This window comes from Leopardus geoffroyi, chromosome A3, assembly GCF_018350155.1.
Source record: "Leopardus geoffroyi isolate Oge1 chromosome A3, O.geoffroyi_Oge1_pat1.0, whole genome shotgun sequence".
Classification (NCBI taxonomy): domain Eukaryota; kingdom Metazoa; phylum Chordata; class Mammalia; order Carnivora; family Felidae; genus Leopardus; species Leopardus geoffroyi.
This window is the reverse complement of record NC_059336.1, coordinates 12,476,291-12,501,173: the sequence shown is the minus strand read 5'-3', so window position 1 is coordinate 12,501,173 and position 24,883 is coordinate 12,476,291. Positions and strand designations below refer to the sequence as shown.

The 24,883-nt window shown below is 38.5% G+C and overlaps 1 protein-coding gene across 2 annotated transcripts in view; it reads left to right on the top strand.

The window, feature by feature from the left end:
- CSE1L (chromosome segregation 1 like) overlaps positions 1–24,883 on the top strand; it is a 46,734-nt gene that overhangs the window by 6,474 nt on the left and 15,377 nt on the right. For both annotated transcript variants that reach the window (XM_045444301.1, XM_045444300.1), the window contains exons 2-12: positions 6,304–6,399; positions 11,378–11,520; positions 13,585–13,686; positions 13,765–13,910; positions 14,461–14,551; positions 16,696–16,803; positions 18,594–18,686; positions 21,065–21,232; positions 21,359–21,488; positions 23,552–23,617; positions 24,009–24,211. In XM_045444301.1, coding sequence (XP_045300257.1) covers positions 6,309–6,399; positions 11,378–11,520; positions 13,585–13,686; positions 13,765–13,910; positions 14,461–14,551; positions 16,696–16,803; positions 18,594–18,686; positions 21,065–21,232; positions 21,359–21,488; positions 23,552–23,617; positions 24,009–24,211 — 1,341 coding nt within the window. In that variant the 5' untranslated portion in view covers positions 6,304–6,308. The remainder of the gene's footprint in view (positions 1–6,303; positions 6,400–11,377; positions 11,521–13,584; positions 13,687–13,764; positions 13,911–14,460; positions 14,552–16,695; positions 16,804–18,593; positions 18,687–21,064; positions 21,233–21,358; positions 21,489–23,551; positions 23,618–24,008; positions 24,212–24,883) is intronic.

Here is a 24,883-nt window from a genome sequence, read left to right as displayed (position 1 = left end):
TGATAGAAAAAGATGAGTTTTGTTTCGTATTTTTTAAGCTCATGTATACTGATGTAAATAATTTTGCTTGGCAACAGCCAACTTTCATGATTTCATAACAGATCGAGCATTTCAACACAAAAAAAGAATGGGAAATAAATTGATTAAATCACATGTTGCAAAGTTTTATATAATGAAGTAGTTCTGTGGCCAAGTAATGAGGGGGAACTCTGGGTTAAACAACATTAACCTGATAACTTACTGCTTCAGTTCCTGAAGACTTTAAGGTGAATCTCCAAAAGGGGATTATAATGTATAGCATTTGCCAAACTATTTTTTGGTAAGATTTTATTTTTAAGGATCTCTTGACCTCACAGCCCTTAGATCAAGAGTCACATGCTCCACCGACTATGAGCCAGCCAAGCACCCCTACCTTTTCCAAATTTTTGATATAAAACCCAGAAAGGGTGGCCTCTCAAATTGTGTGTATGGTTGAATAGGACTTAATATTCATGCCATGGAGTGTTTTGCCCTAGGACAAAAGAAGTAAATAGATTGGTGGGCAAATCTACTAGAACAGTCAGAATATTGGCTTCCCTTATGATAAAAATGTTTCCAGTTTCTAATAAGGAGAATACAGATAGTTTCAAACAAATCATTCTCCTTAGACGGTTGTGGTTTCTGGCCGTGGAGGTATAAGCTGCACAGGCACAGCATTAACTATAGCCCTTTGTCTATCTGTCTCCTTTCCTTCCTCCCTCCCTCCCTCCCTCCCTCCTTCTTTCTTCCTTTCTCCCTTCCTCAACATGTCTTTTCTATTGCCATTCCCAGTACTTCCATTCTAGGTCAGGCTTCTGTCATTATTTCTTCCACCTGAGAGATAAGATAGCCTTGGTAGGAAGAGAGTAGACCTATAGAGTCAGACTGATTTGATTTTGATTTTTTTTTTTAAGTTTATTTATTTTGAGAGAGAGCAGGAGCGAACAGGGGAGGTGCAGAGAGAGAGAGGGAGAGAGAGAATCCCAAGCAGGTTTGCACTGTCAGCACAGACCCTGACACAGGGCTCAAACTCATGAACTGCAGGATCATGACCTGATCCGAAACCAGGAGCCGTTCACGTAACCAACCAAGCCACCCAGGCGTTCCTGAATCTGATTTTTATTAACTGTGTGTGACTTGGGGCAAGTTAATCTCTCTGAGTCTTCTTGTATGTAAAATGCTTATATGAAATGATATGAAGCATACAAAAACATTTAGTATTGTGCCTGGTTCATAGATTGTGGTTCATAGCATTGTGCCTGGTTCATAGATGTGCCTGGTTCATAGATTGTCCCGTTTAAAAAAAAAAAAAGTGTCCTAACAGATCTTCACTTGTTCCCTTCAGCTCCATTCCGGAAACCATTACCAGCCCAAAGTTCATATACTCCACTTTCATTAACTTTTGACCCATTTCAAAAAAACCATAGTGGCTTCCTATTGTACATTAAATCATGTAACTCTTCAGCTAAGTCTTAAGGATCTAATAATATGATCTGATCTCAGCCTCCAGTTCCACTGTTCCCCAAAGGAGCTATGTAGCTTCCTGTTTGTTACTTTGCTCACACTAATTCTTGTGTTGGATGGGTCTTCATTCTATTTTGCCTTTCCAGTTCTATGTATCCTTCAAGTTCAACTCGACTCAGCCTCTTGGAAATCTTGGCCCACATGGAAATGTAGGCCAAGTGACTCTCTTGTTAACAACCTCCTAACAGTTAAGTTTTTGTGTGACTGATTTGGCACCTCTACTCCAGGGGACAAATGTGTTTCAGGCTTTCTTTTTGGATGCACATACTGTGGATTATGCAACTTTCTCTGTGGGATGTGGGGTAGCACTCTGCAAACACGTTAGTATTTCTTAAGTAAGACAAATTTTTATACAAAGTAAGATATTTATTTATAGCCTCAGGCGGTTTGGGCCAGGTTTTGCTGCTAAATGAGTTTGCCACAAACTTAAAAAACAACAACAAAAAAAACCTTTCAGTTTATAGATTTTTGGATTTCAAAACTGCAGGAAAGGGATTAGTTTGTAGCTGGAATCACAGTTGTGTCTTGTCTTCCAACTAATATGTAAGCTCCATTGAGAGCCTAAATTTAATTACCTGTGACAAGGTCATTTTAAAAAGACAACAAAATTTTATTTACTTACTTTTTAATGTTTATTTACTATTAGTGAGAGAGCGCGAGCAGGGGAGGAGCGAGAAAAGGGGACAGGATCTGAAGGGAGCTCTATGCTGATAGCAGAGAGCCCTGTGCAGAGCTAAAACTCACAAACTGAGATCATGACCTGAGCCAAAGTCAGATGCTTAACTGATTGAGCCACCTAGGTCCCCTTAAAAATGCCATAAAATTTTAATAACTTTCTGATTGTAAGTGTAATACATATAGGTAGTTCTGTAGGGTATCAGGAAAAACTAAAAGAATATGAAGAGAACAAAAATGTCCGGTGTTCATCACATAGACATTTATCACTGTTTACATTTTGGAGTGTATTTTTCTATAGATGGGGGTATGTATACATTTTTTAAAGATTTTAAGTAATCTCTGTACCCAGTGTGAGGCTCGAACTTAAAACCCTGCACCCTGAGATCAAAAGTTGCACACACTATCAACTGAGCCAGCCAGCCACCCCTAAATTTTTTTTTTTTACATAGTTTGAATTGTGGTGTATTTGACTTTTTTTCCACTTAGCTTAATTACATTTTACAAAAATTATTACATACTTAATTTTTTTCTTCTTTGTTCTAGAAGCTCCAAATTTAGTTGGGTGCATGGTTGCCTTGAAAAGGCGACATTTCCTAAGTTCCTGGGAGCTAGTGTGACTTTTTCCCTAAAGCTGGGTCCTGGGATCTAAGCAGAAGTGCAGTTTAAAAAAATAACTATTGAAGTATAACTTACTGTGAGTTCATGTGAAGTGTACTTTTTGGTGAGTGTCATTAATAATTGTATACAGTTGTGCATCTGTCACCACCATCTCATCAGCACGGTTTTAGAACATTTTTTATCGCCCCAGAAAGTTCTGTCATTTTGCACTTAATTTTACCTACTCAGCAACAACCCGGAGATCACAGAGTCCTCTTTTATAGCATTCTCAAGCTTTTTGTTTATGGAGAATGATGTGTGCACACACTCACTTTTATAATCTGTATATATGTGCTGTTTTTTCTGTCCGTATTTCTTTATGTCATCAGTCATGTGGGTATAAGCCATAGATTTAGTTTAGAATTTGTAATGTATTAGATGTGAATTTTTTTTGGTCAGTGGCAGTGTATTCTGTGATTTATATTTGGTGTTGTTTAAGATTTGAATATTTACTTAATAAAATTGTTACTTTTTTAAGTTTACTTATTTTGAGAGAGGGGGAGAGAGAATCCCAAGCAGGCTCTGCACTGTCAGTGAGGAGTCTGATAGGGGGCTTCTTGAACTCACGATCCGTGAGATCATGACCTGAGCTGAAATCAAGAGTCAGACGTTTAACCTTAACCAGTTGAGCCATGGAGACCTTCCATCCTCCCCCCCTTTTTAAGTTAATTGTTACCTTTTTTTTATTGAGCTGTAATTGACATTACCAGTAGGTTCGGGTGTATAATACAATGAGTAATATATGTATATATTGTGAAATGACCACAGCACATCTAGTTAACATCCATAACTAAACATAATTACAGATTAAAAAAAAAAGTTTTTTTTAATGTTTATTTTTGAAGGAGAGAGAGAGAGACAGAGCAAGAGCAGGGGAGGGGCAGAGAGAGAGGGAGACACAGAATCTGAAGCAGGCTCCAGACTCTGAGCTATCAGCACAGAGCTGGATGTGGGGCTTGAACTCATGAGCTGTGAGATCATGATCTGAGCTGAAGTCAGTCAGATGCTTAACTGAGCCACTCAGGCGCCTTTACAGATTTTTTTTTTTTTTTTTGTCATTAGAACTTTGTTTTTCTTACATAGGCTCTGTGCCCAACATGGGGCTTGGAACTTATGACCCCAAGATAAAGAGTCCCATGCTCTACCGACTGAGCCAGCCAGCTGCCCCACAATACAGTATTGTTTGTTTATCTATTTTAGTAATTTCTGCACCCAATGTGGTGCTTGAACACACAAGCCCAAGATCAAGAGTTCCATGTTCCCGCAACTGAGCTGGTCAGGTGCCCCCTATATTATTAATTATAGTCACCATGCTATACATTATATCCTCATGACTTACTTATAACTGGAATTTTGTACATTTTGACCCTCTTCACCCATTTCATACACCCCTAAGCCCCACCTCTGGTAACCACCATTTGGTTCTCTATATGTATGAGCTCTGGTGTGTTTTGTTTGTTTAAATTTCAAATTCCACATTAAAGTAATCATACGGTATTTATCTTTCTCTGACTTATTTCACTTAGCCTAATGCCCTCAAGGTCCGTCCAGGGCGCACATGGCTGGCTCAGGGCATGCAACTCTTGATCTTGGGGTCATGAGTTCAACCTCTATGTTGGGCATAGAGCCTAATTAAAAAAAAAAAAAATCATCCGTTTTGTCACAAGTGGCAGGGTTACCCTTTTTATGGCTGAATAATATTCCATTGTATACACATTATCACATTTTCTGTATCCACTTATCCAGTGATGAACACTTAGGTTATTTCCCTGTCTTGGCTGCTGTAAAAAAAAAAAAAAATGCTGCCATGAACATAGAGGTGCAGATATCTTTTTGAATTAATGTTTTCACTTCCTTTGAGAAATACCCAGAAGTGGAATTTCTGGATCACATGATCTGTGATAGTTCTTTTTTTAATTTTTTGAGGAATCTCCATACTATTTTCCACAGTGGTTGCACCAGTTTACATTCCCACCAGCCTTGCACAAAGCTTCCCTTTTCTCCACATCCTCATCAACACTTGTTATCTCTTGTCTTTTTGATGATTGCTATTCTAACAGGTGTGAGGTAATGTCTCATTGTGGTTTTGATTTGCATTTTACTGATGATTAGTGAAGTTGAGAACCTTTTCATGTAACCGTTGGCCATCTCTGTGCCTTGGAAAAATGTCTGTTCAGATTTTCCGCCCATTTTTTACTCAGATTTTTTTTTCTTTTTTTTTTTGCTTTTGAGTTGTGTGGGTTTTTTTTTTTTTTTTTTAATGTTTATTATTTTTGAGAGAGAGAGAGAGACAGAGACAGCAAGCAGGGGAGGGGCAGAGAGACAGGGAGACACAGAATCAGAAGCACGCTCCAGGCTCTGAGCTGCCAGCACAGAGCCTGATGCGGGGCTTGAACTCACAGACTGCAAGATCACGACCTGAGCCGAAATCGACGGCTTAACCGACTGAGCCACCCAGGCACCCTGAGTTGTGTGGGTTTTTAAAAATATATTTTGGGTATTAACCTCTTATCAGATATATGATTTGCAAATAATTGCTCCCATTTGGTAGGCTGCCTTTTCTATTTTGATGGTTTCCTTTGCTGTGCAGAAGCTTTTTAGTTTGATGTAGTCCCACTTGCTTATCTTTGCTTTTAGTGTAGAAGGTTCCTTTTTAATCATAATAATAGCTGTCATCCTCTGAACCCCAGCGTTCTCTCCCCAGGTACAGATTCTTAGCATCTGGTTTGTTGTCAGTGCTTGTGATTGCATGTTGTGCACAAAGAAATTTATTCTAGTTTCTTTAATCTCAGAACTCTTTATGGGATCCTTCTTAAAATTGTAATTTCTTATGGTGGCCCCTTTTATTTATTTTTTTAATGTTTATTTTTGAGAGGGAGAGAGACAGGTGCTAGCAGGGGAGGGGCAGAGAGAGAGGGAGACACAGAATCCGAAGCAGGCTCCAGCCTCCAGTTGAAAGCACAGAGCCTGACATGGGTCTCCATCCCACGAACTGTGAGATCATGACCTGAGCCAAAGTCGGACACTTAACCGACTTAGCCACCCAGGCACCCCTATGGTGGGTCTTTTTAAAAAAAGTTCCTACTGAGTCTTTTTTTAAACTCTTATCTTTCCTTTTTTGTAGCATTAAATCTAATAAATGTTATGTGACTTTGATCAATTATTCAGCTTTGTTTTTCTGCACCTTCTTTTTTTACTTTGTGGTATGTATATTCTTCATCTCAAAATTAGCTAACCATTTTCAAAAAAGCCCATTATCTTCTGGAATCTTGTCTGAGCTGAGTCAGGCTTATATAGCCCATACCTTAAAATGTAACAAATGGATGACCTTCAGAGAGGGGAAGACCCATAGTACAAAAGTACTCTTTTATGTAAATCACTATGTCCCAATGTGATCAATTTACCAAACCTCATTTTTTGTTTTAGGTTCTATGGCAATGGAGCTCAGCGATGCAAATTTGCAAACGCTAACAGAATATTTAAAGAAAACTCTTGATCCGGATCCTGCCATCAGACGTCCAGGTAAAGAGAATAGATGTTTTGTGGTTTGATCTATTCTTTAAGAACAGGTGAGGAAAACCTTTGCATAATCTACCTGTATTTGTAAGTTAAAAAAAAAAAAGATTTACACTTTGATTTTCAGGCATAGTTTCTTTTTCATTTTCCAGCTATAAAGTAGATGGTTGGCTGCTTATAGCTGCTGTAATGTATGGTGATGGGTGTTTTTGGTTTGGTTTTGTTTTTTGAGTAAAATCTCTTTTATTTGGTGTCTTGGATTAAAAAGCACTGTGTCTAGAATACCTTGTCCCTTCACCTTTCTGAAAATCCCCACATTTACCAGTTTTAGAGAGATAATAATTAGGGCACAGAGATGAAAGTTAATTGCCTAAAAAGTGATTAATTAAATCAGGTAATGAGACAGTCTCATAATCCCCATGTTGAGTTTGATTTAATTAATACATTTTAAGACCAAGGTTCCTCTTTTCTGTATTTGACCAGTTTCTGTTAGAAATTTAGTATAAGCTTAGATTTTCTTTTAAGTTTATTTATTTTGAGAGAGAGAGAGAGAGCGAGCGAGCCTGTCAAGTGCAGGGGAGGCAGAGAGAGAGAGAATCCCAAGCAGGCTCTGCACTGAGTGCTGGACCAATGTGGGGCTTGAACTCCTGAACCGCGGGAGATCATGACCTGACCCAAAGTCAGACAAGAGAGATCAAGAGTTGGATGCTTAACCCTGTAAGCCACCCAAGTGCCCCTAAGCTTGGAATCGTAAACTCAGATGCCCACAGGAGTCAGATGTGAAGGTAAATGATGGAGGCAGGCCAAGTGGGGACTGGTAATATGTGACTTACATACCTTGGTTAAGGGCTTTTGGGATGAGCTAACTTTGGGGGATTCAAACCAGTTTTGCTAGATCAGATTTCCAGCTTTGCTTCAAAAATAAAAGACGTTTCTGTGAAGTGTGCAATGTCCTCATTTTTAAATGATAACATCTGAGTTCAAAAAATTGAAATACTGTGCAGAAAAAGCAAACTACTTCTGAGAGCCAGATGTCTCTTGTGGGAGGGGTAGTAAGTTGATGGTTCTCAATGTAAGCCTTATTAAAACCAGGTATGCTCATCCCACTTCTGCAGAACATACTAATGTGCATGCTCAGAAAGAGGCTTTTAGCATGGCCTCACAAAGAAATGAGTGAGTGAGTGCATGCGTGTATGTGTGTGTGTTGAGGATTTATGTTCTGTAAAATAAGTAGAATTGTAAACATGTTAATACATCCATTCTCTTCTAGGATAGCCTTGTGATTTCTGAGAGGGAAAATTGTGGTTTTCCCCATTAGTGCTTAAAGAAGTAATGTGTTCTTGGAGGAAGGAAAATTAATGGCTGTAATCTTCTTAGACTTTCCCAGAAAGCCTCTGCAAACCCTGTCTGTTGAAAATGATTTTTAATAATTGTGTGTTTGTAAAGTGAGGTGGTTACTGTTTTACGATTCCAGGGACAGAGTGTAGGAATAAATTGATGTTTCTGGAAAAGAGTTAAGAACATAGCATTTCTCAGGTTGTACTAGACCAACTCAACATCTTTAGAAAATGATCTGGAGGTTGAAGTGTGTAGCGGATCTCAGCTTATAGATAGCACTGTGCTCCTTTGGTTCTTGAGATGAGACTGGTATGGATGAACTGGAAGACAGTTTGAGGCTCTTTGAGTGTGTAGAAACATATCGTTGTAAATATTTTGTGAGCAAGTTGAAGGAAATGAGCACAGAAATAATTTGACTTAAACTCATGAGATTTCTTTCAGGGTATTGATTTCAATTTAAGAAAGAGATCTGGCAATTTATATGGGCTTTCCCCAGAGCATAGATACAGTGTATTGCCCTATGGGCAGTGCTAACCACTGAGAGGAAACAGCCAAAGCCTTCCAGACTCCTACAAAACCATAGTGTGTCCCTCTTAAAAATCATTTTCCAGTTCATTTTATTTATTAATGTTTTTATTTTTGAGAGAGAGAGAGAGTGTGTGAGCTTGGGAGGGGCAAAGAGAGGGAGACACAGAATCCAAAGCAGGCTCCAGGCTATGAGCTGTCAGCACAGAACCCAACATGGGGCTCAAACTCATGAACTGTGAGGCCATGACCTGAGCCAAAGTCGGACATTTAACTGACTGAGTCACCCAGGCGCCCCAACATTTTCCAGTTTACCATTCCTCATCTTTTTTTTTTTTTTTTTTTTGAGAGAGAGAGGGAATGAGAGAGAAGAGAGAGCATGCACGTGTGAGTAGGAGCGGGGTAGAAGGGGAGAGAGAGAATCTTAAGCAGGCTCTATGTCCAGTGCTGAGCCTGATGCAGTGTTCAGTCTTACCACTGACTGTGAGATCATGACCTGAGTTGACTCTCAGCTTACTGAGCCACCCAGGCGCCCCCTAGCATTCCTCATCTTTTATTTTTTATTTAAAAAAAAAAATGTTTTTAACGGTTTTATTCAGTTTTGAGAGACTGAATGTGAGCAGGGGAGGGGCGGAGAGAGAGGGAGAAACAATCTGAAGCAGGCTCCAGGCTCTCAGCTGTCAGCACAGAGCCCGATGTGGGGCTCAAACCCATGAACCATAAGATCATGACCTGAGCTGAAGTTGGATGCTTAACTGACTGAGCCACCCAGGTGCCCCATATTCCTCATCTTTTAAAGACATGATGAGCACAAAGTAGGGAAGATTTGAGGATGGACGTCAAACTCTTGGGACCCAGTTCAGAAAGAAGAGAGGTGTAGATTGTAGAAAATACTAAATTGTAGAAACTAATAGATGCTAAAAGGAGACCTTCTCAATACATAATCGGGACCTTAGGGTAGGTGTTGCCTTATGAAGCTTGTAAAGAGGAAATGTTGTAAACCCTCACTGTGATCAGTAAACTCAAAAGACTGATTATCCCTTAAGTGTAGGAGGTGAAAATATGTGGGTAAAATCTTTGAATATTTTTTGCTGGTATTAACAATGTTTAGTTTGAGAAGAACATTGAGGGCCAGTATGATAGAATAAGGACTGCACTAAAACTTTATCAGTGATGAAATCTAGCTGTGTGATCTTAAGACTACCTAACTCCAGGGGTCTTGTTTTTATTATTTATTTATTTATTTATTTATTTATTTATTTATTTATTTATTTTCAGGGGTCTTGTTTTTAAAATAAGGATAATATACCTATGGGTAGTAGTGACAATTAAGGAAATAATAGATGCGAGATGTGAGTAAAGCACCAGACCCATATGATTAATAAAAATATACATTAGCATGCATTAATTCATTTGATTTTCATCACAGTAGTATAAATTTTTTTTTACTGCCATTACTAATAGTACTAATAATAATCCTTCTGGAATAAACCAGAACAGTCTTCAACTTGATGGTTCCACTCAGTGAAAATTTTTTTAGTGTTTTTACTTATTTTTGAAAGAGAATGAGTAGGGGAAGGACAGAGAGAGAGGGAGACAGGATCTGAAGCAGGCTCTACACTGACAGCTGAGAGCCCAGTGTGGGTCTCGAAGCCATAAACCGTGAGATCATGACCTGAGCTGAAGTTGGACGCTCAACTGACTGAACCACCCAGGTGCCCCTTGGTGATTTTTTTTTTTTACTGTAATTCTTCATAATTTTTTTTTACATTTATTCATTTTTGAGAGACAGAGACAGAGCGCGAGTGGGGTAGGGGCAGAGAGCGAGACACAGAATCCGCAGCAGGGTCCAGGTTCTGAGCTGCTAGCACAGAGCCCGACGCGGGGCTCAAACCCATAAACCGTGAGATCATGACCTGCTCTGAAGCTGGACGCTCAACTGACTGAGCCACCCAGGTGCCCCATCCATCCCTCAGTGAATTTTTGATGATAGGTTGGCGCAAAAGCAACACATATTTAGTAGAAACCGTACTTCAGATTGTGAATTTTGAACTTCTCCCTGGGCCAGTGATAGGCGGCTGGGCCTATCACCGTGTTTCACGGTGCTGGGCAGTGACAGCAAGCCACGCTCCCATTCAGTCATGTTGTCACAAAGGTAAACAACCAGCACACTGACAACCATTCTGTACCCATATAACTTTTCTGATTTCACTCTCAGTATAGTACTCAGCAAATTACATGAGATAGAAACACTTTGTTATAAAATAGGCTTTGCAATAGATGGTTTTGCCCAACTGTAGGCTAATCTAAGTGTTCTGAGCACTTTCAGGTAGGCTGGGCTAATGAGTACATTAGGTATAATGAATGCAGTTTTGACTTCCGACATTTTGAACTTAGCATGCTTTTATCGGAACATAGTGCCATCCTAAGTTGAAGAAGGTCTCATTATGAATTTGCCAGAGAGTCAATTAATCTGAGAAGCAGATTTTCCTTCTGCAGGGGTGATCAGTCAGGCCATGTTACAGGTTTGCCAGAATCAAGTGAGGTGTTTTTTTGTGTTTTTTTTAACTAAAAAAAAAAAATTATTTTTAATGTTTATTTATTTTTGAGAGAGAGAGAGAGCACAGGCAGGGGAGGGGCAGAGAGAGAGGGAGGCACAGAATCTGAAACCTGCTCCAGGGTCTGAACTTTCAGCACAGGGCCCAACATGGGACTCATATTTACAAACCTTGAGATCATGACCTGAGCCTGAGTCTGACACTTAACTGACTGAGCCACCCAGGTGCCCTCAAGTGAGTTTTAATGGATGGTAAAGTGATTTGAAACTGTTTATTTAGAGAGAGGGAGACAGTGCAAGAAGGGAAGGGGCAGAGAGAGAGGAGAGAGGGAAAAAATCCTGAGCAGGCTCCACACTCAGTGTGGAATCTGATGCAGGCTCAGTCCCACAACCCTGGGATCATGACCTGAACTGAAATCAAGAGTTGGACACTTAACCAACTTAGCCACCCAGGTGCCCCTAATTTTTTGATGCTTTTAATCAGATCTACATAGCTCACCTGTATATAAAATGGAAAGATTTGGTTAAAGTAACAAATCTTGTAACATGAAAATTCTTTTACAGCTGAGAAGTTTCTTGAATCTGTAGAAGGAAATCAGAATTATCCGCTGTTGCTTTTAACTTTGCTGGAAAAGTCCCAGGATAATGTTATCAAAGTGTGTGCCTCAGTAACATTCAAGAACTATATTAAAAGAAATTGGAGAATTGTAAGTATTTTGTGAACACACAGTCTCATAACCTGTATGTTTAAGATTTATATATGCAGCGCTCCTGAAAGATTCAGACACAGATGAAAGATAAAATTAAATAGAACCCTCTTCAACAAAATATTAGCAGATCAAATCCAAAAAGGTGTAAAAAGAATTACAAACTGTGACCAAGTGGGATTTATCCTAGGTATGCAAGGCTGGTTCAACATTGAAAAATCAGTTAATGCATCGTATCAGTAGATGAATAAAAAGCATTTAACAAGATCCTACCCCCATCCATGGTAAAACTGTCAGTAAACTAGGAATGGAAGAGAACTTTCTTGACTTTATAAAGACTAACTACAAAAGCCTAGAGCTAATATCCTACTTAATGGTGAGAAACTGGAAACTTTTTCACTAAGATGAGATACAAAGCAAGGATGTCCCCTCTCATCACTCCTTTTCAACATTGTATTGGAAGTCGTTGCTAATGGAATAAGAGGAAAGAAAAGGTATACTGATAGGGAAGGAAAACATAAAACTTTGTTCACAGATGACATGATTTGTCTGTATAGAAATTCTGAAAGACTTAACAAAAGCTAGACAGGATGCTTCTCCAAAGTTCCTATTGTTTCATTTGAGTTCATATAGATAACTTGAACTTGCTAACCCAGGTTGGTAGAGTGTGAGACTTGGTTTTTGCCTCCATTATGGTTGAAAAAAAATTTTTTTTTAAGCTTATTTATTTGGTGGGGGGGAGACATGGACGGGGATGAGAGAGGAGAGAGAGAATCCCAAGCAGCCTTCATGCCGCCAGTACAGGGCCTGGTATGGGCCTCCATCCCACAGACTGCGAGATCATGACCTGTGCCAAGATCAGGAATTGACTGAGCCACCCAGGCGCCCATCCATTGGTTGAATTTGAACATCAGCTCATTGTCAACTGAAGAGAGATTCTGTGGGAAGACACAGATCTTACTGAATAATTGAAGCAGTGTCTCTTATGGACTGGAAAAAATTAAACACAGTTGTAAAACCATGTTACATATATTAAAAATTTGTAGAATGTGAAATAATTTAGATTTGGAGTTTTTGATAAGGGGTATGTGGAAATAGATTCTAATTTTAAGGTGAATCCTATTATATTGCAAGTTTAATTGCAAAATTAGAAATTAAGGTATTTTCCCTACCTCATGACAGTGGTTCTCAATGGGGGATAATTTTGCCTGCAAATATCTTTGGAGACATTTTGGTTGTCATAGCTGGGGGCCCAGGGTGTTACTACGGTCTAGTGGGTAGAAAGCAGGGATGCTGGGAACTGCCCTACAGCATACAAAAAAGATTCCCATACCAAAGATTTATCTGACTCAGAATGCCAGTAATGTTGCGATTGAGGAAACCCTGACTTAGGGTAAAGAAAAAAAAAAAAAAGAATTGTTTTGAAGTGATAGCAGTGATGATATTTAGAAAGTATTAAGGTTGACAAAAATGGTCAGTTTTTCTAAAAAGTCAACTATAAATATGCCTAAATATTTATTTAGAATTCTTCTTTTGTCTTCATTTCATGGAAGAGTTTATGAGGTAGTAAATGTAGTAAATAGTGTTTTTAAGCTTGTGCAGTTAGGTGTTACCACACATAGTGAAGAAACAACTAGTGAAACGTAGGATGTTTAAAAATCCATCCCTCTGCAGACACGCTAGCCCTCTTCTTCTATCTTGATTTGTAAAAGTGGTGAGACTTCCAGAACCTCTTTGAGTGATGTAGTCCTGGATGTTTTCCAACTGGTAATGATCAAGAAGTTTTCATTGAAAAGACTTCTGACTTAAGGCAAGGGTCAGATTGAAGGTTCTGGAGATGGATGTGGCCTGTGCCGTGCATGTCCATAAAGACTTTAACCATGTGTTCTGAGAATGGTGACATATAGAACTCAGATTTTTCATTGGCATCAGGGAGCCAGTGAAGCTCATTGATTTGTATGTAAAATATTTGCATTTAGGATAGAATATACATTTTTATCTATAAACTCATATGGTCATGGATATGGATTTCATGTTACTTGGTATTGGTGTTTTGCTTTTAAGGTTGAAGATGAACCGAACAAAATTTGCGAAGCTGACCGTGTAGCTATCAAAGCCAACATAGTGCACTTGATGCTTAGCAGCCCAGAGCAAATTCAGAAGCAGGTAATGTAAGGCCCTACTATTTAAGGAGGCTTGTTTGCAAAGCTTTGATCTAATTAATCTTTTCCCTTCCCGCTCCAGTTAAGTGATGCTATTAGCATTATTGGCAGAGAAGATTTCCCTCAGAAATGGCCTGACTTATTGACAGAAATGGTGAATCGTTTTCAGAGTGGAGATTTCCATGTTATTAATGGAGTCCTTCGTACAGCACATTCTTTATTTAAAAGGTATTGATAAATTCTTTTTTTTTTTTTTTTTTTTTTTTTTAAGATTTGTAAGTAATCTGTACCCCCAACTTGGGGCTCAAACTCACAATCCCCAGATCAAGAGTCTCATGCTCTTCCAACTGAGCCAGCTAGGTGCCCCCATAAATTCATATATTTATAAAATATTAATTTTATTTATTAAGAGAGAGAGGGGCAGAGGGAAGAGACACAGAATCCCAAGCAGGCTTCCTGCCGTCAACACAGAGGGCTCAAACTCACCAACTGTGAGATCATGACCTGAGCTGTGATCAGGAGTTGGAAGCTAAACTGAGTTACCCAGGAGGCCCAATTCATATTTTTAAAATACTTTTTTTCAAATGCTTTTGTTTGTGTAAATAGTTGTATTTTTGTGACTGTTGTCATTCCTTTGAACTTGGTAAACTTAGAATAAGAGATAAGCTTCTCAGTTCATTATTATGTTTGTTTCTTAAGTAGTCTAATCTATCCTTGAAGGCCTAAAGTCAATAAACATAAAGCTTGTAAATTTACCTACTTTACCTTAATTTTCTAGATATCGCCATGAATTTAAGTCTAATGAGCTATGGACTGAAATTAAACTTGTTCTGGATGCCTTTGCTTTACCTTTGACTAATCTATTTAAGGTAATGGAATACTATCTTTGTGATACTGTAAAATTACTTAGTATTTTAAACTGCTTAATTATTTGTGTGGATTTTATTTAAGAGAATGCTTTAAGTCTATTTGATAGGTAATAATACTTAGAGCAGCATTTCTTTTGAAAAATTCCAAACCTGTACAGAAATAGAGAAGATGATCTCATTAACTCCCATGTATCTTTTACTGTTACACAAGGTTAACAGTATTACTTTTTCCCCCTCCCTTCCTCTCCTTTGTAGGAATACTTAAAAGCAAATCCCAGACATCATATTTCACTCAAGTATTTGAATGTTTGTTTTTTTTTTAAATATAATTTATTGTCAAATTGGCTTCCATACAACACCCAGTGCTCATCCCAACAGGTGCCCTCCTTCATGCCCATCACCCACTTTCCCCTCTCCCCCCGCCCCCCATCAACCCTCAGTTTGTTTTCAGTCCTTAGGAGTCTCTTATGGTTTGCCTGAATGTGTGTTTCTAAAGGAATCGCTCCCCATTTTGATTTGACTTTACATATAGTTCAACTAATTAATTTATATATTTATACATCTTATGGTGCACAGGCTGCTTTCCTAAACATGTTCTTTATCTCTGAGAATCCTATAAGATTGAAAGATTAAAAAAAAAATTTTTTTTTAATTATTTTTAAGCAATATCCACGTGCAGTGTGGGGATTGAACTTAAAACCCCAATGGGATCAAGAGTCACGTGCTCCGCCAACAGCCATCCAGGTGCCCCCGTTTTTTTTTTTCCTCTTAAGTTTTTTTAAGTAATCCCTACACCCAACAAGGGGCTTGGACTCAAGATGCCAACATTAAGAGTCACTTGCTCTTCTGACCGAGCTAGCCAGGCACCCTGAAAGAGATATATTTTTAACCTTTTTTCAGATAAGGAGAGAGGATTCAGTATCCCCCAGCTAATAAAAAAGGGAGCCAAGCCTTAACCTAGTTTTGCTAATAACTCTGGAAAAGCTACTCCTTTCCTATTTTCAAAAAAGGAAAGTTGTATGATACTTACAACTTCTAAGATGTAAAGTGTGCACAGAAATTTTTCGTGGTTAGGATGTCTTACTGATTGTACATTTTTTCTTAATGTTTATTTATTTTTGAGAGAGCGGGGTGGGGAGGGGATCTGAAGTGAACTGTGTGCTGACAGCAAGAGCAAGGGGCTCCAACCCCAGAACTGTGAGATCGTGACCTGAGCCAAAGTCAGACACTCAACCGACTGAGCCACCAGGCTCCCTGCCGACTGTACATTTTTATCTAAGAAAATAAAATTGGATAAAATGTAATCAAGATTTTCCACCTATTGGGTTGGCACAGATTTTTATTTCGTTTTACTAATGTTAAAAGTGTTAGAGTGCAGTGAAATGAAGTCTGATGTCCTGTCCATTGGATTATAAATGGTAGTGTCTGGAGTTTGACATTTCATTAAGAAAACCTTTATATTCATATTTCTTAACTCCAGGATATAGGAAGTAAGATTTGTTGAGTGTCTTTTACATATTCCACGAAGTACTAGGATATTTTATGTGTATTTCTTCATTCTCATTCTCTGAGGTAGGCATTATTTTCAGATTACAGATGAGCATTATTTTCAGATTACAGATGAGGAGATTGGGGCTCAGTAAAATAATTGCTCAAAGTAATGCTCATGATGAACAAGAGTCTGGATTATATCCAGTTTTATCTGGCTTACAAAACCTGTGCTCATAGCATAGTGCTCTGCTTTGGTAATACACTTCTAGAATTTCATACTGCAAAAATTAGAGGTATGCATAGTTTTAGATAAGCCTGTTTATTATAGTTAGAATAGTAAATAATTGGAAACAAATTAAATGCCAGGTGGCAGGGGAATTATTTAATGAGAGCAGATAAAGACAATTTTGTAATATATTTATATGCACAAAGGAGAGTAGAAGGATCTAGTTGAAATATTAACATTGGACTTTTTAGTAGTGCTATTATGGACAATGTAAAAATATATACTGTTGTAATATATTTTTTCAGAATCTCTTATATGACCGTATACTATTTAAAAGGTAAATTTTGGAGAAGATGTAAGTAGTCTCACCTTATTTGACTAAAGTTTATAGTAACATTAAAACTGTGTTCCTAATTTCCTTTCCAAGGCCACTATTGAACTCTGCAGTACCCATGCAAATGATGCCTCTGCCCTAAGGATCCTTTTTTCTTCCCTGATCCTTATCTCAAAATTGTTCTACAGTTTAAACTTTCAGGTGAGTTTTGTTACATTTCTTTTTTTTTTTTTTTTTAATTTTTTAAGTTTATTTACTTATTTTGAGAGAGAGAGAGAATGAATCCCAAGCAGACTCCATGCTGTTAGCACAGATAGCTAATATATAGCACATATAATAGCACATATAGCTGTTAGCTCCATCCCACGAGCTATGATGACCTGAGCCGAAACCAAGAGTTGGATGCTCAACCGATTGAGCCACCCAGGCGCCCCAGTTTTGTTGTGTTTCTTGCTTTTGATTCTTTGATGTCAAATATATAGGTTCTGAATTGATAAAGACTTCTTGGCCAGCATTGATTTTTCTGCAAAGAAAGTAATTAGTATTTCTCTGACTTCCTCCATTTTTTGTCTGCAAATAGTGTTCTACTTTATAGTTGTTCTGGAGATATTTCTAGGATATTTCTAGTGGGTATTTTGTGGGGAAAGGTAGTGTTCTCTTGTAGTCCAATAACTTAGAGAAACCCCATTTCCTAAATCACTGCTTTGGAGAGTCACCCTGTATACAGTATTGAAGACACTGAGAGATCACATTTTCAGGCCTTTGTCTTTTATTCATTTAAGTGGATATTAACACTGGGGGAACCATGATTTGGTTACAGGTCTCTGGCTAGCTTATACAAAAAGGCTTTTATTGGAAGCATAGGGGACAGAAGGCTGAAGAGCCAGGTGTTGAAAGGTGTAAGAATTTGTGGCATTTCAGAGGAAAGAATTTGTGGCATTTCAGAGGAAACACAGCCATGGACTTCTAGTAGAAAATGTCTGGTCCCCCTCTTGGTACTGAGATAGTGGCCTCCATTCTTTTTCTTGAAATGTTACTTTAAGATTCAGGGCTCCAAGAATGAGAAGAAGGGTCTTAACACAGAGCCTGATGGGGGGCTCCATCCCTCGAACTATGATGACCTGAGCCGAAACCAAGAGTTGGTTGTTCAACCGACTGAGCCACCCAGGTGCCCCAGTTTTGTTGTATTTCTTGCTTTTGATTCTTTGATGTCAAATAGACAGGAGGAAGGTATTTGGCTTTTTCATTGTTCATAGCCAGGGCCAAGTACCTGAACGTCATCCTCATAACATGACTACACTCACAGTGGTAGGAAAAGCATTCTCTAAAAGGAATGGGTGGAATAGGAGATGAACATCCCAAAATGGCATATCCGCATCTGTGTTCCGCTGGACACCAGTTTGAAAAATTTTTACTTAAAGGATATCACTGTTTTTGCGTATACCTTCTTTTGAATTCTATTTTTAGAAATCAGGTAGAATTGAGGCTCTTAATAACTTGTTAGGCATAGCTAAGGAAACCAAAAGAGGAAATATAATCTTTATCTTGGGGGGCTTATCCCTCTTTAAACAGGCAGTACTATGGCACAGGAAATCAGTAACTGTAAGATGGTGAGTTTGAATGGGTGGTCATCTTACAATAAATGCGATAGTTCAGAAAGGAAAAGGAAGATATTGGTAAGCACTGAGTTTTTGTAAGGAAAGGTTTCATACAGTCTTAGACCTTCCGAGAGAAAGTAAATTTAGATTGGGACAGGAAATAGAGGTGGCCTCATTTTGTGGTTGAAAGTGTATAAACATAAGACACAATGGTTTATTCAGCTGCCAGACCCAGCTGGAATAGAGAAGTCTTGTCTAAATAGTTAATGGTTGGCTCAGGCTGAAAAGTGTGGACTTGAGGCAGTAGGTATGTGGGAAATGTTTGGCATGGGGCAAAACTTACTAAAATAACATTTATTTTAATTAAAAGTCTCAAGTCAGTGTTTATTCTAGGATCTCCCTGAGTTTTTTGAAGATAATATGGAAACTTGGATGAACAATTTTCATACCCTCTTGACATTAGATAACAAGCTTCTACAAACTGATGTAAGTATTGTTTTAAAATGTTTCCCAAGTAGCCTTTTTTTAAATGAAGAATTGTTTGAAATATTAGATTTTGATTATATCTCAGTTTTTAAATATGTGAAAAAAAATGCCCTCTGAAACCTTTGGAATATAATTAGACTTCAAAAAATGAAATAGTTATTTGAGAACATTTACTTTATTATTATTTTTTAATTAAATTTTTTTTTAACGTTTATTTGTTTTTGAGACAGAGAGAGACAGAGCATGAATGGGGGGAAGGTTAGAGAGAGGTGGACACAGAATCTGAAACAGGCTCCAGGCTCTGAGCTGTCAGCACAGAGCCCGACGCGGGGCTCGAGCTCACGGACCGTGAGATCATGACCTGAGCCGAAGTTGGCTGCTTAACCAACTGAGCCACCCAGGCGCCCCACATTTACTTTATTTTTTAAGTAAACTTTGCCCAACATAGGGCTCGAACTCAAGACCCAGAGATCAAAAGTCTCCTGTTTTACTGAACATTAAATTCTGGATCCTAAAATTTTTTTTACTCTTGCACTGTTGATAGGTAGAACCCAAGAAGGCAAGTAATATTTAATTATGTGGGATGTTCTATGTTTGGTTATTTGTAACATACAGAATTACTCTTCTTGTGGGCCTGGTGTAGGTAGGTCCATGATTTATAGAGAAGGCTATATCATTACATTATTAAAAGGAAAGCCTCAGAGTATTCACACTATGACCATTTTATGAAATAGAAAACCGTCACTGAAGATACTAAGAAAACATAAACCTTTGCAACAATAGCCTCTTCTTAAAAAGCATCCGCAGCATGGGAAAATGGGGACATTATGAAGGTTTGTAATGTGTTACAGTTTCTGGTCTGGGGTTTGTAATAATGCATACTTTCCAACATAGGGCACTTACTTTGTGTTGCTCATTTGTTTGTTTATTAATAGATTCGTGATCTACTACCTCTTTCCCAAGAAATAAAAAACATAAAAAGTAAAATACTGAGAATGCTTCAATTTCAGATAAAATTAGAATAGGTGATTCAAATCAATTTTGGGGAGTGGGGTGCAGAGAGAATTGTTTCAGTGGGTGTATAGCAAATTTTCTCTGAGATTTACCGACTAAAGCAACAAAAAAAGCTATGGTTCCTATGACATAATTCTTTCAGTCCAGTGAAATAAAAACAATGCCCTCAGAAAAACAAAGCTCGTCTTCACACTTTAAAGGAAGATTTTCACCTAGGATTCTTACAGGGAGCTCTTAGCCCGTTTAACCAGTTATACCTTATGTCCTCTTACTATGTAACATTCCTTATGTTTATGCCTTGAGGAGCCACCTGTTAGGGAGTTCTTTTTATCACTTCTAAATTTGAATTCTTTGTCACATGGTACAGCTTAAAAGGTGTTTATGGATTGCTGTTACAGTAGAGAGCATCGTATAAATGACTGTCATGGTTTAGATTGGGGTTGGCAAACTTTATCTGTAAAGGTTCAGGTAGTAAATATTTTTGGCTTTGTGGGCTGTACAGTCTCTGTCCCAACTACTCAGCCCTCCATTTGGAGTTGAAAGCAGCCATAGGCAATACTATAAATTATATAAATGTAAAGAAGGAATGAGCAAGGCTGTATTTCAGTAGAACTTTACTTACAAGAATAGGCAGCAGGCCTGCAGACCGTAGTTTGACCCCTGAATTAGTTTGCTGTTTAATACTTTATAACCAGAGTATTGTTGGTGAGATTCTTACAGCATTATCTTATATATTTGAAGTGACAGCCTTTTGGGAGGAGATAGCAAGACACCTGACCATGTTGCAAAGGAAAGTGTGATATGGCCTTTATCATTTAGATTTCTGTAGGAATACATTATTTTCACTTAACATGTAAATATTTTATAATTCAACAACCAACCTGAAGAAAAGTGTTTTTTTTTTTTTTTTTTTTTAATTTTTTTTTGACGTTTATTTATTTTTGAGACAGAGACAGCATGAACGGGGGAGGGTCAGAGAGAGAGAGGGAGACACAGAATCTGAAACAGGCTCCAGGCTCTGAGCTGTCAGCACAGAGCCCGACGCGGGGCTCGAACTCACGGACCGCGAGATCGTGACCTGAGCCGGTCGGATGCTTAACCGACTGAGCCACCCAGGCGCCCCAAGAAAAGTCTTTTTAACTTGAAAACTTGAAATTACTCTCACTGATTAATAAATGAGAAGTATTTCATTCGTTCTGTATTTGAAAGACTAAATGAATAAATTGATAGTGGCATCAATGCCATTTGTAACACTAGGCTTTGGATTACATTTTTAAGGAGTTTGTTTCAGGAATTAAAGCTATTCTCTATGTATGATAACATTATACGTGTATGTTTGAGTTTTCTGTTTTCTCTTATATGAGGATGAAGAGGAAGCCGGCTTGTTGGAGCTCTTAAAATCCCAGATCTGTGATAATGCTGCGCTCTATGCACAGAAGTATGATGAGGAATTTCAGCGGTACCTGCCTCGCTTTGTCACAGCCATCTGGAATTTACTGGTTACAACAGGTCAAGAGGTTAAATATGACTTGGTAAGATGATGGTGGAGAGACAGATAATTAAGACATTCCCTCCCTCCCTCCCCCAAGAAAGAAATGATTTAGTTTTGCTCTTAAAAATATGCCTGTTTTTGTGTTTTTGTTTTTGTTTTTTCCCAGTTAGTAAGTAATGCAATTCAGTTTCTGGCTTCAGTTTGTGAGAGACCTCACTATAAGAATCTGTTTGAGGACCAGAACACGCTGACAAGTATCTGTGAAAAGGTTATCGTGCCTAACATGGAATTTAGAGGTAATTATGGCAAAGTCTGAAGCCTTTTCAGAAGATTAAAAGCTTGTTTTTTTAAAGAGTATGTTAGTATAAGTTTAGTAAGTCTGTTCCCTGCTGCTTTTTATATAATATATTGAGTCTGATTTTTTTTTTAAATGTTTATTTTTGTGAGAGTGAGAGTATACACATGTGCAGGTGGGGGAGGGGTAGAGGAAGACAAAGGATCTAAAGCTGGCTTTGCTCTGACCTGATGTGGGGGCTCGAACCCATGAACCACAAGATTATGACCTAAGCCAAAGTCAGACACTTAGCCAACTGAGCCACTCAGGCGCCCTAGTTTTTTTAAGTTTAACTTATTTATTTTTAGAGAGAGCTTACATGCCACACTAGCAGGGGAGGGGCAGGAGAAGGAGAGAGAGAATCCTGAGCTGAACAAGAATTGGACGCCGAATCAACTGAGCCACCCAGGAAGCCAGTCTGTTTTTTTTCTTATTGCTAATTAAAACTTCTGCAGGTCACTTAATTGCCTATTTCTGAAAAAAATGTTTATTTATTTTGAGAGAATCCCAAACTGGCTTCACACTGTCAGCGAGGAGACCGATGCCAGGTTTTGATCTCGTGAGATCATCACATGAGCTGAAACCAAGAGTCAGATGCTTAACCGACTGAGCCACTGGAGTTCCCCCACTTACTGCCTATTTTCTATACTAAGACAAAGTGTAGTTTAAAAGACATTTGTGAGGGGGGGCCTGGGTGGCTCAGTCGGTCAAGTATCCGACTTTGGTTCAGGTTGTAATCTCACAGTTCGTGGGTTTGAGCCCTGTGTGGGGCGCCGTGCTGACAGCTCAGAGCCTAGAGGCTGCTTCGGATTCTGTGTCTCCCTCTCTCTGCCTCTTCCCCACTCACACTGTGTGTGTGTGTGTGTGTGTGTGTCTCAAAAAAAAATGAATAAAACATTAAAAAATAAATTTTAAAAATAAAAGACATTTGTATCACTGTGGTGAGGTTTGTTTTACACTGTGGAGGGTTTTTTTCACAGAAATATTGAATAAGACTAAAAAAATTCCTATTCCATGGATAAGAAAGTAAACCATCCAGGATGGTGTTGTTTGAGTTAGTGTTTCACCAAGGCAGATAGCAGTTTTCAAACAGTGTAGTTGAGAGTGGAAGTGATTGATAACCTGTAAATACAGAGCTGAAGCCCACCTAGTTTGTAATTAAGGTTAAGAGAGTCTTAAGAGTATTAGTGTACAAATTGTCTCTCCTTCTTAGAGCTGAGAAGGACAGGTAGTAAATATGGAAGGAATTGTGTTTTATGTTAAAGTATTCATTAGATCAGTGGTTCTCAAATTATCAGGAACTAAAAGGAATAAAGGACAGTATCATGTAAGGCTTTATTTCCTTTTGTGTTTTTTTCATGAAACTATAAAGGACAGATCTTTATTCTGATATTGTCCGTCCTACTTTTATTGGTGTGGAAATGACTTTTATGAAATAATGGTAGTTATATTTGTTAGGCTGTTTGGTTTTTTAATGTCCTTATTTAGCAGAATAAAACGTTGGCATCCCTAGCTTGGGCTCCAGCAGTCACCTTTTTGATGTTGGTGGTTAAAGTCCCGTTCTGGGGACACTATCACATTAGAACAGGTGAGCTGTGTGAATTACCTATACTTACCCTCTCAGGGTGGCATTTGTGCTCTAAGTAATGATTAAGAATAAATGAAATATATATAAGCTTGGGTGGCTCAGTTTAGCTTCCAGCTCTTGATTTCAGTTCAGGTTATGATCTCACGGTTGTGAGATCAAGTCCCGTGTTGGGCTTTGCGCTGACAGCGTGGATCCTGCTTGGGATTCTCTCTGTCTCTCCCCAGCTCACACACCCATGCTCTGTCTTGCTCTTGCTGTCACTCTCTCAAAATGAATAAGCATTTTTTAAAAAAGAATACACCAAGTCGTCATTTGTTAGGAACACTTTGCTATAAAACATGGCACGTCTACATACTCTTCTGTGTACTCAGTTATGAAAGTACAGTGTCTTGTCATGTCTTTTGAGGGGTTATTTGAAATGCCATCTCTCTTTGTAGCTGCCGATGAAGAAGCCTTTGAAGATAATTCTGAGGAGTACATAAGGAGAGATTTGGAAGGATCTGGTATGTATTTTGGTTTTTAACTGTTAGTCTGATAGCAAGGCACTTTTAAAGTAGTTCTTGTCACTGTGGGGAGGAGGAGTAGTCAGAGTGAGTGTGTTGTCTCAACTGCCTTTCCTCCTTTAATTTGTACACCTTTAAGAGCAGCTCTCGTCTGAGTTCTATCCAAGTGTCCAGCATTGAATGTCCTCTGTCTCTTACATACTTATTAGTGTGTAACTACTTTGATAATCTTTTTAGTTTCATTCCCATTCTTGTGTGTCTTGTGAATAAAATAATGGTCTTTTTCATTGTTTATGTTGTTGATAGCTATCAAATGGCAATTTTTTGCCTTATAATCTTGATCAGTTGGTGGTTTCTTTATCCTGTGATATATTTCCCTTTGATTTTATAGATATTGATACTAGACGCAGGGCTGCTTGTGATCTAGTACGAGGATTGTGCAAGTTTTTTGAGGGACCCGTGACAGGAATCTTCTCTGGTTATGTTAATTCCATGCTGCAGGAATATGCAAAAAATCCGTCTGTCAACTGGAAACACAAAGATGCAGCCATTTACCTCGTGACATCGTTGGCATCAAAAGCCCAAACACAGAAGGTGAATCTTCAATGTAGTTTTGTTTCTAAAATAGACTTGCTGGTGGGGCACCTGGGTGGGTCAGTTGGTTAAGCATCCGACTTCAGCTTAGGTCATGATCAGGTCAGTGAGTTCGAGCCCCGTGTCAGGCTCTGTGCTGACAGCTCTGAGCCTGGAGCCTACTTCGGATTCTCTCTCTGTCTCTGTCTCTGTCTCTGTCTCTGTCTCTCCCTCTCCCCCCCCTCTTTTTCTTTGTCTCTGCTCCTCTCCTGCTCGCACTCTGTCTCTCAAAAATGAATAAATGTTAAAAAATTTTTTTAAATAGTCTTGGTGGTAACCACAGAAATCAGAAAGAAGTAATAGATTTCTAATGATGCAGCCTACTCTGCTAGGTAACCTGTTTGTTCTGATGAGAATCATATAGTCTCCAAAGATGAGTTGACATTGATGTATGAAGCACTTCATTTTCTCCTGGACAAAAAACTGATGGATTCCCTTCACTGAGACTTGGTGTATAAAATGTGCTAAATTTAAATTTAGCTGTTCTTTAATTTAGGGACGCTTCTTTCTTGTTTATTAAAAAAGTCTTGTTTTTTTTTTTAATATATTTAAGCAGTTGTGATTTGAAGTGTTCATCTCCATTTTTAACCTGTTTTTTAAAAGTTGCCTAAATTTCTTATGTGTTAGATAGAT